The 13,278-nt window shown below is 40.1% G+C and overlaps 1 protein-coding gene and 1 pseudogene across 2 annotated transcripts in view; both read right to left on the bottom strand.

Moving 5' to 3' along the window:
• Window positions 1-13,278, bottom strand: part of POLR2B (RNA polymerase II subunit B) — a 43,176-nt gene that overhangs the window by 5,978 nt on the left and 23,920 nt on the right. For both annotated transcript variants that reach the window (XM_086704970.1, XM_025921316.2), the window contains exons 16-22: window positions 12,610-12,808; window positions 12,120-12,288; window positions 4,167-4,263; window positions 2,551-2,645; window positions 864-1,114; window positions 682-771; window positions 337-444 (exon numbers count right to left, since the gene is read on the bottom strand). In XM_086704970.1, coding sequence (XP_086561096.1) covers window positions 337-444; window positions 682-771; window positions 864-1,114; window positions 2,551-2,645; window positions 4,167-4,263; window positions 12,120-12,288; window positions 12,610-12,808 — 1,009 coding nt within the window. The remainder of the gene's footprint in view (window positions 1-336; window positions 445-681; window positions 772-863; window positions 1,115-2,550; window positions 2,646-4,166; window positions 4,264-12,119; window positions 12,289-12,609; window positions 12,809-13,278) is intronic.
• LOC147581982 (heterogeneous nuclear ribonucleoprotein A3 pseudogene) lies at window positions 4,275-11,731 on the bottom strand (annotated as a pseudogene).

A 13,278-nucleotide genomic window follows, 5' to 3' on the forward strand; every position in this document is an offset into this window, starting at 1 on the left:
TAGCTAGTAATATAGCTATAAAATTATTAAGTGCATACTGAACTAACCACCAATGAATTAACTCTTCATCTATAGAAAAGAACCAGTCTAAAGAATAACCATGTATGTATGTAGAGGCTGGATGTAGTAAATTTTACAAAAATTCTGACATAACCAAAACTTCACAAATTTTTGCCAGGGGGGAAAAAATCATAACCAATTTAAAAGCAGGAAAATGAGTATCATACTAGCTTTTTCCAACAAAGAACCCCAAACTCAAATATGACAGAAATCACATATCATCATTTTGGAAGAAACATTAGTTTGGAGTATATATTTTTAAAGAAAATCTCTTACCTTCCCTTGAAGACATTCAATCAAGTGACCAATAGTCATACGAGAGGGGATGGCATGGGGATTTATGATGATATCAGGGGTGATACCTTCACAGGTGAAAGGCATATCCTATAAAGGGATTTTTAAAAGGAGACAAACTTAACTCTCTTAGCTACAAAACTAGAACTGGCCCCCACCCTTGAAGTTTTCTACGTCCACAATTGTGCTCAACATGGTATCTTCATATACTTATTCAACACTAAAAAGTCAAGCCTTTATCACCTTTGTACTTTTAAATTAAAGCAAATTTTAATAAAATGTTAAACAGAACTTTGGGTGGGGGTGAGGGAGATAAAAGACACACACCTCTTGTCTATACTGAATACCACAAGTACCCTTTTGACCATGTCGACTAGCAAATTTGTCTCCAATCTGTGGAATTCTAACAGAGCGGACCTGAATTCATACAAAAAGAGGTTAGTTCAAACTGGTTTACTTTTTATAAACAGCTCTTCACAAACATACAAATATGACAAAGCTATACTCACCCTTATTTTACAAAACTTATATCCTTCCTGATTGAGAGTTACCATAACCTGATCCACAATTCCTGTCTCACTAGTTCTAAGAAATGTGCTACAATCTCTCTTGGTATAGCGTCGATTAGTGCCCTCCAATTCATCTTCATTTTCAGGCAAGGTGACTGTTTTGCCTATAATAACATCATCTCCTGACACACGGACTCCAGGAGCTATCAAACCATCATCATCCAGCTTGTCATAAATGGCATGCCTCATACCTATGAAGAAACAGACAAGGAATTTTCTGAAATGGTACTACTATATAGAAAAGTATTTACAATGTCACATAATCCCTCTAAAAGATTAAAAAGCAAATACATAAATCATTTCCAAGTCAGAGGGAAGTTCACAGGAATCTTTAACACCATGAATTTTTTAAAAAAAAAGCACTGGACTGAGCACTGGAAAATCAGACTATTTGCTGGGTGACTTTGGATAAGGGTGTTGCCATGTTCTGATCTCTTTTTTACATGAAAAGGAATATCAAGGAGAAAAGACTATGCCTCTAACACACATCCTCCCACAGAAACTTTTAATTTCATCTTGTGGAAATCTTAACTTCGATGGACATCAATTCATTACTACACAGAACCACCCACAGGAATGGAATAGATGATTTAAAAAATGTAACACATTTTACTTCACACAATACCATTAGAAGTCAAAACTGTGGCAGAGATGCCCCATTTCCCTGGGACATCCATCCATTCCACTGCATACACAGTTTTTAAGTACCTGTGAAAATAACTAGAAAATAAGTTTGTTTTCTAGAAGAAACAAAAAAAAAGTGCTAGGTGTCCTCTCATTTGTCTGTTAAATGTACACAAATATTGTGATTACACAAATGTAGTCACACTACAATGTGGAGAGGAGAGGGAGTTCCCATGCAAACACATAAACTGACGGACAGTTCACAGTACAAGTAAGAACGGGGCTGTAGCATATTATATGAAATTATATGACCTCTCTAATCTCCTAAATACCCTCTTCAATGCAGGATCTACCAGGATGGAAGAAATATTGTGATTACACAAATGTAGTCACACTACAATGTGGAGAGGAGAGGGAGTTCCCATGCAAACACATAAACTGACGGACAGTTCACAGTACAAGTAAGAACGGGGCTGTAGCGTATTGTATGAAATTATATGACCTCTCTAATCTCCTAAATACCCTCTTCAATGCAGGATCTACCAGGATGGAAGAACTCTAATAAGCCAGCTCTTACATGCAAAGACTTTTAGCAAACACACATATTTTCTTATATAAGAGTTCTAAGAATAACATGAAAACATATTCTCATGTGGTGGGAGGTTGGGGGGAGGGAGAAGAAAAATTATTCAGGAAAGCAATGGTAAAGTTAACTAACTTTAAATTCCATAATTTAGGGGCGCCTGGGTGGCTCAGTCAGTTAAGTGTCCAACTTTGGCTCAGGTCATCATCTCACAGTTTGTGAGTTCAAGCCCCACACTGGGCTTTGTGCTGACAGCTCAGACCCTGAAGCCTGCTTCGGATTCTGTGTCTCCCTCTCTCTGTTCCTTCCCCCACTCCCACTGTCTCTCCCTCTCTCAAAAATAAATAAACATTAAAAAAACAATAAAATTTTAAAAATAAATAAATAAAATTCCGTAATTTAAACATCAGTATCACTTACCTTGGCATGTTTCACGGGTTGGCTTCTCAAAAACTTCTTCTTGATCAAATCCTTTTTTAGATTCCTGTTCTTTATATGATCGATAGAAAACAGACCTAAAACACATGGTTATAAAGGTAATTTCTACTTTCCTTTTATAAAAGGACTTAGAACATACCAATAATTTTTACTTGTTATTTGGGAGACAATTTAAACCATGAATCTAGGACAAGAGTTAACTGTATTAAGGGTCAAAGTTAAGTCCTAACTGCTGTTACATGGGCCACACATGTAGCATTTGACCCATAATCTTAACATGGCTGGATTATATGTGAGAAAGGTCACTAAATCCAACCTCCTATCTGAAATAAGAATCCCTTCCATAATGTCCCTCAGAGATGGTCACACAGGATCTGCTCCAATATTTCTAGTCAGAAGTTTATGATATTTGGCTATCATGTCTACCGTCTACCCTCTGATCCTAGTGCTATCCTCTAAAACTAAACAGAAAAAAATCCATCTTCTAAATTCCCAGTTTTTAACCAATCTTCATATGCCATGCATTTGAGATTTGCCAATAAAATAACTGAAGCATGATAAAAAAAAGATTGAAAAAAACACACTATAATTTTATTTTATTTTTTTTTTTTTTTTTAATTTTTTTTTTTTTTTTGGGGCGCCTGGGTGGCGCAGTCGGTTAAGCGTCCGACTTCAGCCAGGTCACGATCTCGCGGTCCGTGGGTTCGAGCCCCGCGTCGGGCTCTGGGCTGATGGCTCAGAGCCTGGAGCCTGTTTCCGATTCTGTGTCTCCCTCTCTCTCTGCCCCTCCCCCGTTCATGCTCTGTCTCTCTCTGTCCCAAAAATAAATAAACGTTGAAAAAAAAAAAAAAAAAAAAATTAAAAAAAAAAAATAAATAAAAAATAAAAAAATAAATTTTTTTTTTTTTTTTCAATGTTTATTTATTTTTGGGACAGAGAGAGACAGGGCATGAACGGGGGAGGGACAGAGAGAGAGGGAGACACAGAATCGGAAACAGGCTCCAGGCTCTGAGCCATCAGCCCAGAGCCTGATGCGGGGCTCGAACTCACAGACCGCGAGATCGTGACCTGGCTGAAGTCGGACGCTTAACCGACTACGCCACCCAGGCGCCCCAAACACACTATAATTTTAATAGTTATTTATGGATCCTAAGATTACAGGTTTATTTTTATTTCTTTAGACGTTTCTGTACTATCTAAATGCAAAGATGTCTTTGCTTACCAAAAAACAGTGTGGGAGGTGGGGGCCTCAACATATTAACATCTGAAAATCCTGAGACACAAGAAATAGTGTCTTCAGTCACTCATGACCATCAACCAGGCCTCCTGTTTTCTGGAGTCAGGCAATGATTTCACACTATATATAGTCATCCACACAACAGTATATGTCTGCCAAATATCCACAAAGCATCGTGAATTGAGGCAAAAGATTAAATATCTTAACAGAAAAATTTCTCTGCTGTCAAGTCAGATCAAAATCTCTTCTAGCCTGATCTTCGAAACCACCAAAAAGTTTGGATACATAAGCCAAACTTGTTTTTAAAAAACTTTTTTTGATTAAAATATTAATGTTTTGACAACTGTTGTAAATAGCTGACCTGAAAAAGCCTCTGTCTACAGCTGAACGATTCATGATAACAGAGTCTTCTTGATTATATCCAGTGTAAGATGCAATCGCCACAATGGAGTTGATACCTGTAGTGCATGTAAAAGCATACATTTAAGTATCATATAGGAAACAAAGAAAAATTATTCCTTTTATTTTTTTTTTGAAAAGTTAAAAAATTCCTTAATTTTTTATTCCTGGTACCACTACCACAATTTATAGGGCAATACACCAGACGTAAAGAAAAAAAGAAAACAACAACAAAAAAGACAAAGCTACAACAGATAAAAGACCTCAGAAATGTACATCCAGGGATGCCTGGCTGGCTCAATCAGTAGAGCATGCGACTCTTGATCTCAGGGTCATGAGTTCGAGCCCCACAATGGGTGTAGAGATTACTTAAAAATAAAATCTTTAAAAATAGAGGGAGTCGGGGTGGGAATGTACATCTAATTGACACTACCCTGCATTAAGCAATAGCTGCACTTTTTGCAAATTGTGGCTAGGACAGTCCTAAATAAGAAAAGTTTCCCGTTTAAGCTGTAGTAACTTTTCTCACTCTGGATCATTGATCCTTCTGTGGCAGATATTTACAGTTCCTCTAATGCATTTGGGACAAATATCTCAAAGTAACCTGTAGCTTTCCTGGTAACTCCTTGCTCTCTCTCCTGCTACGAACTGTAGCCCTTTTCTTCTGAGTTTTTTTTTTTTTTATAACTCTCTGCTACCACATCATTTACTTCCACCACTAGATCCATAACCACCACCACAGGGACTGCCCAAGCTTATTCCACTGAAACTGCCCTGTTTCGTGGGTCCATAATTTTACTTCTGTGGCCCACTGCTATTTCCAAAACCATTATAGTTCCCACCACCACATTTACCACCTCTGAAATTTCCTCTTTCATCGTAACCATCAACACCACCACCACCACAACATCCACCTCCTTGGTTTCCATATCCTGGTCCACCAACACCAGAACCTCCTCCACGACTATAACCAGGACCACTGTCATAGTTGTCACCCTCACCTCTTTTATAACTAACTCTGCTGCCATCATCTCCACCACCAGAACCTCTTCTTCCACCAAAGTTTCCACCATGGCCAAAGTCACCACTAGCTCCAAAGTTTCCCCCACCACCTAAAAAGTTGCCAGATCCACCTCCACGACAACCTCTCTGCAATCCAGCAGACTGTATTTCTAGTTTAGAAAGGGCCTTTACCACTTCACAATTATGCCCATTAGTAGTGTAGTATTTCTGAACAACAATTTTATCAACTGTATCATGATCATCAAAAATTACAAAAGCAAATCCTTTTTTCCACTCCGCCCGTCTTCCATAACTTCTGTGGTTTCAATCTTGCCAATCTTACTTTTCAAAGTAGTCTCTCATGTTATTCTTCTGTATTTTCTTTAATACACCAAGCTTTACAGAATCCTCTGTAAAAACAGCTCTCTTTGATTCCACTACACACCCATCAACCTTGTGTGGTCAAGCACACATTGCTGCATCCACCTCTTCAACAAATAAGTCACAAAACCAAAACCCCTGGAACGTTTTGTTTCAGAGTCCCTCAAAACCATATAATCTGTAAGTGTGCCCCATTTTTTCAAAATGTTCTCTTAAACAATCATATGTAGTATCAAAGCTCAACCCACCAATAAAGTTTTCTCAACTGCTCCGGTTCCTGTGGATCATGCCCTTCCTCCCCCTGGTAGCGATGGCTAGAGTGGGGCTGGAGGCGATCAGGCAGGGGTTTTACCACCATTTTGAAACCAGACTTGCCTCTGCCAACTCAAGTTTGATATGGGACCGAAGGAAGCGATGAGGCTAGTCACTGACCCTTTCTTTTAAAGCAATTTTATGTAACCATATTTGCCACAAATGTTTTTCACGGCAGTACCTGTCAAAGTCTACTTCCCCTGGGATAGCAATAAATGAGGCAACTACTCTGAAGGCTTAATGAATAAAATAAGCAAAACCTGGGGCATCTGGGTGGCTCAGTCAGGCATCAGACTCTTGATTTCGGCTCAAATAATGCTCTCATAGTTCATGGCTTCAAGCCCCAAGTTGGGCTCCATGCTGACAGCACTCCTTAGAATCCTCTCTGTGCCCCTCCCCTGCTCATGCTCTTTCAAAATAAACAAACTTTAAAAAAGGGGTAGTCATGGGCGCCTGGGTGTCTCATTCAGTTAAGCGTCTGTCTTCGGCTCAGGTCATGATCTCACGGTTTGTGGGTTCGAGCCCCACATCAGGCTCTGTGCTGATAGCTCAGAGCCTGGAGCCTGCTTCAGATTCTGTGTCTCCCTCTCTCTCTCTGCTCCTCCCCTGCTTGCACTCTCTCTCAAAAATAAATAAACATTAAAAAATTTAAAAAAAAAAAAAAAAAGAGGTAGTCATTCTCAATGTACCCATCTTATAATTGGTGATTACACATACAAGTCACCTCATATTTATAAAGTGCATCCCTGGGAAGCCTGAGTAGCTCAGTCGGTTAAGCGTGAAACTTCGGCTAAGGTCATGATCTCTCCATTCGTGGGTTCAAGCCCTGTGTCAGTCTCTGTGCTGACAGCCCAGAACCTAGAGCCTGCTTCAGATTCTATGTCTCCCTCTCTCTGCCCCTCCTCCACTTACACTCTCTCTCAAAAATAATTTTTTTGTAAATTAAGCACTAATTTACAAAGTGCTTCCCTAAACCAAGTTTCACAATTTTCACAGCAACCCTGTGCCATAAATGAGGTACTACTATTCTCATCATTATCAGAAGGAACTATTTAAATGACTTATCCATGCTCCCAAAGTTAGTAAACAACAGACTCAAGTCCCAGTTCCTTGTCTCCTGATTTGCAGTTTGAACCTAGTACCATTCTGCTTTCCCTATACTAACAAAAACGTGGGGCCACCTTCCACACCACAATCTTATTCTTAGTTGCTGCTGCCCAAACTACTTTTGATTAGACTGTAAAGAAAATAACAAGTACTTAAAAAGACAAAAGTTTAAAACACCCTATGAACTAGTAGGACTGAAATCTAAGAAATGACTGCTGAATGTGGGTGGAGTTTCAATGAACATAATGCACATATATGTGAATCAGATTTTCCAAAAATTAAAATACATTCAACTCTAAAGCTATAGTTAACATATCTTGATTTAAATATTTCAAATGTGGAGTAAAAGACTATGACTACAGAATACAAAGCAACTAAATCTGGATAACTCAATGTTCTGGTTATCTGAATTCTGAATCAAATGTTTATATTTGCTTCCCTAAAGCTAAATTCAACTTTCAAAAAGCAACCCACCCCTCATGAGAAGGCACACCATTCATTTACTCCTTTATGCATACAGCCAGGGGTGCAGTTTTAACAAGGAGGATGCAGCGTAAGAGGTGGTGGTGCTACTGGTCTGGGTCTGGGACACTGAAGACACACTCCTCTCCTCCAAGTCTCTCATTCCCAGTAATTCCCAACCGAAGGCACAAACAGATTTATAGAGAGAGAGATGCATGCAAAGGGCAGGCCCTCCTCCCTAATAACAACATTTGCCCCTTAAAAGCTCTGGCTTCTATGCCACAGAAAGCTTTCTGCTGGCTATCTTAAACACGCCTGGCCCAAGGTAGCAGATTCCGGAGTTTTGTGTTTAACTTGAATCCATTCCTAACGCTTTGAAAAGTAAATTCAAAAGCTTAGATTTCAAACGTTTTTTGAAATATCAGATCGGGCATCACTGGGTCCACTTATATACATCACAGCCACAGCTGAAGCTACGGGCTAACCCCAGTGGACAGGCAAACCTTTAACTTACTTACTCACCAATCCTGCCTAATGCTGTAGGAATCTGAGGTTGCAAGCCCTGTTTAAAACATAAAGCCCTGGGGCACCTGGGTGGCTCAGTTGGTTAAGCATCTGACATCGGCTAAGGTCATGATCTTGCGTTTTGTGAGTTCGAGCCCCGCGTTGGGCTCTGTGCTGACAGCTCAGAGCCTGGAGCCTGCTTCGGATTCTGTGTCTCCCTCTCTCTCTGCCCCTCCCCTGCTCATGCTCTGTCTCTGTCTCAAAGATAAATAAAACATTTAAAAAAAAAATTTTTTTTTTTAAGATAAAGCCCTGTTTAAAAGATTAACACTGGGGCCGCCGGGTGGCTCAGTTGCTTAAGCATCTAAGTTGATTTTGGCTCAGGTCACACAATTTCACGGTTTGTGAGATCCAGCCCCATGTTGGGCTTTGTCCTGGTGGTGCAGAGCCTGCTTGTGATTCTCAATCTCCCTCTCTCTCTGCCCCCCCCCCCCCAATCATGCTCTGTCTTGCACTCTCTCAAAAATAAGTAAATTTTAGGGGCATCTGGGTGGCTGAGTCACTTGGGTGTCCAACTTCGGCTCAGATCATGATCTCATAATTTGTGAGTTCGAGCCCCAAATTGGGCTCTGTGCTGACAGCTTAGAGCCTAGAGCCTGCTTTGGATTCTGTGTCTCCCACTCTCTCTCTCTCTCTCAAAAATAAATAAACACTTAAACAAAAAAATTAAATTAAAAATAAAATTTTTTTAAAAGTTAACACTAAACACTTTGTGCTAAATATAACTTTGCTCTCTAAGGAAGAAGAATCATTCTAATAAGAAGGTATTTGTTCTTCTGAGAACCTTGACGGGTTTGTGTATTTAAATTTGGAGCAGGGGCACCTGGGTGGCTCAGTTGGTTAAGCATCTGACGTCGGCTAAGGTCATGATCTTGCGTTTTGTGAGTTCGAGCCCCGCATTGGGCTCTGTGCTGACAGCTCAGAGCCTGGAGCCTGCTTCGGATTCTGTGTCTCCCTCTCTCTGCCCCTCCCCTGTGCATGCTGTGTCTTGTCTCTCTCTCTCAAAAATAATAAACATTTAAAAATATATAAATAAAAATAAAAAAATAAATTTGGAGCAGAAAAAGCTAAAATGTTCTGCTTGGGACGAAAGGAGTATGAAATTCTCCAAGGAAAGGGCAGTGTCAAGGAAGTTGACAGTGGATAAAACCCCATTAGCAGGCAAGGTCTTCAGAAAAGTCAAATAATCCTCCTGAAATCTACATGATTCCCCTATGAAATCTTTAGTAGCACCCACATGGTCACCATCCTTTTGTGTGGATTCTTTGGGAGAACTGGAAGAATTCAAAGTCTCAAACATAATCAAGAAGCATAATATAAGGAAAATACATAAAGATGCAGGTTCCTGAAGGCAGAGGAGGGTTTGAAAACTGGAGAATTTGCAGAAATCTCAGGATCTTGGGAGATGTGATATGATCCTACTACAGAGGAAGCCAGTAGTAGGACATATATGACATCTGTGAAACATGAAATAGGCAAGACTTCCTCAGCATGTCCTCATATTTTGGTGAGCCCACCTATCCCCCTTTCTTTTTCCAGGTGATATAGTCTATGATTCTCAACTGTCTTGGTCCTTGTGAGACATTCTGCCTCTGTAACAATCCCCGATCACCCACATACACTGTATCAACTAGAGCCCAAGAGGCAGCTCCCTCCATCCTACAGCCTTTATCTATATGGGCAAGTTTGAGAGATCAGGCGAAATTTAGCTTTTAGAATAGATGTGATTAAGGCATGAAGCAATAACAGAATTGAAAGGCATGTAGTCCCGGGGCACCTGGGTGGCTCAGTCGGTTAGCCATCTGACTTCAGCTTAGGTCATGCTCTCGTGTTTCATGAGCTCAAGCCCTGCATCAGGCTCTGTGTTGACAGCTCAGAACCTGGAGCCTGCTTTGGACTCTGTGTTTCTCTCTCTGCCCCTCCCCCGCTCATACTGTCTCTCTCTCAAAAATAAACATTAAAAGAAAACAAAAAAAAAATGAAAGGCTTGTAGTCCCATGCCTTCACCACTTCATACCAGTACCAAAAGAACATTTCAACTCCAATCCCTTACCTATTTTTCTTCTCTAGCCATAAAGAAATAATCATGTAAATGTTGAAGAAAGCACAACACTACAAGCATACCCCAAAGATACGAGCATACTTGCAGACAACCTAACAGATTGTTTTCCTAGACAAGAGTAACCCCTTGTGGAAGACTTTGAAAATAAATCATTCTTACCTGTAAGAATTTGCTATCAAAATGCTAAACCCCTAGTATAGTTAATAATTTAAGGCCACTACTTGCAAAGCAAACTCCACTAAATAACGTTACCCACAGTTAAAGCCAAAACCCTGTTAATAATAAGGTAAGAAAACAATTATGCCAAAGAATTATGCTGTCTCCTTTAATATTCAACACTCTTCTGCCCTTTAGACTTCTCTGCACCATTTTGCCGGCTGTCCAGTCTCCTTAGGACACTCCTCTTGCAGCGGCACCTGAGTAGCTCAACTCTTGATTTCAGCTCAGGTCATCATCTCACAGTTTATAGGATCGAGCCCCATGTCAGGCTCCACGCTACTTGGGATTCTCTCTCTCCCTCTCTCTCTGCCCCTACCCTGTTCACATTCTCTCAAAATAAATTAATAAACTTCAAAACAAAAAATCTCCTGCTAACTCCTGATTCTCTTTAGCAGCAGCTACATCTCAAATCTCTTCTGATTCTTTTCCTGGTGCCTAAAGCTGTCTCTGACTTTATTTTCACTCTGAATTTCCCTTTAGCAATTTCATCATAATCTATAATTACCACTAATACATAAAAAACTTCACAGCTCCAGATCTGAGCTTCTTTCAAATCATATTTGCGACTCACTGTTGGAAAATCTTTTCTTACACGTTATAGCAGCAACTCAAAATCAACATGCTGAAAACTGAACTTACTATCTTACCTCTAAAACATCTTCTAATGGGCTTCCAACCTTATTAATAGTACTCTTCTCTTCTTTATCACCCAAGCCACGAACACCAACAATATGTCCAATAATATTTCCAAGTCCCATCAAGGGTATTCCATTAGGCATCTCATCTCCTACTCTTCTTCATTTCTTAAGGACCTTACCAATTCTCAGACCACTGCAAAAACCTCTAAATTATCTTCTTCCAATACCATATCTAATTGTAATCTGTATCAACTGCCAGAATGATATTCCTAATTTTTTTTTTTTTTAAGTAAGCTCCATGCCCATGGTGGAGCCAATGTGGGGTCTGAACTCACAACCCTGAGATCAAGACCTGAGCTGAGATCAAGAATCAGATGCTTAACCGAGCCACCCAGGCACCCCACCCCCAACCCTCAAAATAAATCCCAAATTGTATTACCTCCTTGTTCCAAAAGGCTGGATGGGTCTTCATTCTCAAAATTCAACCTGCTCTCTACACTATGAGACCAAAGCTCACTCCCATACATTTACACTTCAGTTATACTAAAGTGCCATGACTACTAACTGTTCCGTATCTCATACATTCATGCATCTAAGCCCTTCCTCAACCCACCTCTCAAATACCCTTTTGTCAAAGTATACGCTACTCTAAAATGCCACCTCCCCCATGAAACTGGCTCCAGATTTCCAACAGGTATCAATCATTTCCTTCACTCTGTGCTTTCAAAGGATTCTGTACCTCATCGTAACACTTTCCACATATCTATCTTTTATTATTTGTGTTCAAGTTTCCCACATTATAAATTTTGAGATAAAAGAGGTTGTGTCATAAGTTATTTTATTCACCCTCCCAAGCACTCAAAGTACTTAAGCATGACAGGGATCTTAAAAGGTAAAGAATAGTGGCGCCTAGGTGGCTCAGTAGGTTACACATCCTACTTCGGCTCAGGTCATGATCTCATACAACTCGTAAGTCCCAGCCCACGTCAGGCTCTGTGCTGACCTCTCGGAGCCTGGAGCTTGCTTCAGATTCTGTGACTGACCCCACCCCTGCCCCTGACCCTCCCCCTCATGCACTTTCTCTCACTCTCTCTCAAAAATAGACATTAAAAAAATTTTTTTTGATAAAAAAAATTTTAAAAAAACTGAAAAACAAAACTGAACATACCTGCTGGCAGCTCTCTAAATCGTAGATATTCCATAGACCGTGTAGTCACAAGTGGTTTTTGAGGATAATACAGAACATGGGCCAGTGTATCCATACGAACATGGAAGTTGGTGATATAAACTCCCATAGCCTGCTTACCCATAGCAGACTGGTATGTGTTTCTAGGGGACTAAAGGTAGAAATGAAAAGCAGAATCAATGAAAATTTAATGCTTCTAAAGCAACAGATTCTACAGGGTACTACACAAATCAGAAATATGGCTGGTAAAAGTCATGTTTTTTTCTGAAAGAGAAGTCATAACCATTTGGAATAATTATAGCTAACAGTGAAACAAACAAAAAAAAGCATATTAAATGCTGATTCCATGAGTTCACTGCCTTTTCATCAACACACTTTTCTTTACAAAAAACTACAGATTAATCTCTAAGTTGTATTATTCTTCTTCCCCCAATACCTCAAAAAACCAGAAGTTAAAAAAACTGCTACCAACCTGGTTATGATCAGGAAAGGGAATAATAGATGCACAGACACCAAGAATCATCGATGGATGAATCTCGCAGTGTGTATATGTGGAACAATAAGCTACTTCTTTCTCCTGTAAATCATCTGGAGTCATTGCAAGCATCACTGTTTCTTCTTCCAGAGTATCAATATATTCTACTACCCCACTGGCCACAAGATCCTGCCAACTAAAAAAGAGGAATTCACTTTGGAGTGCCTGGTTGGCTCAGTCAGTTGAGTGTCCAACTCAATTTCACCTCAGGTCATGATCCCAGAGTCATGGGATCAAACCCTGCATCTGGCTCTGTGCTAAGTGTGGAGCCTGCTTAGGATTCATTCTCTCTCTCCCTTTGCCCCTCTACCCTGCTCACACTCTCTCTAAAAAAATAAAAATAAAATAAACTTTAAAAGAAAAAGAAGTATTCACTTTATTTCCTTATCTACTGAAGTATTTTAACTAAGCTTCCTGCTTAATGAAGAGCATTCCTATATCAGGGCACCTAGGTGGTGGCTCAGTTACTTAAGCATCCGACTTTGGCCCAAGTCATGATCTCACAGTTTGAGTTGGAGCCCCACAGTGGGCTCTCTACTACCAGCACAGAGCCAGCATCAGATCCTCTGTTCCTCGCGCCCCTCCCCCAGCCCCCCCCCGCCCTGC

This window comes from Puma concolor, chromosome B1 (assembly GCF_028749965.1).
Source record: "Puma concolor isolate L17-30 chromosome B1, mPumCon1.1.hap2, whole genome shotgun sequence".
NCBI classification, from domain to species: domain Eukaryota; kingdom Metazoa; phylum Chordata; class Mammalia; order Carnivora; family Felidae; genus Puma; species Puma concolor.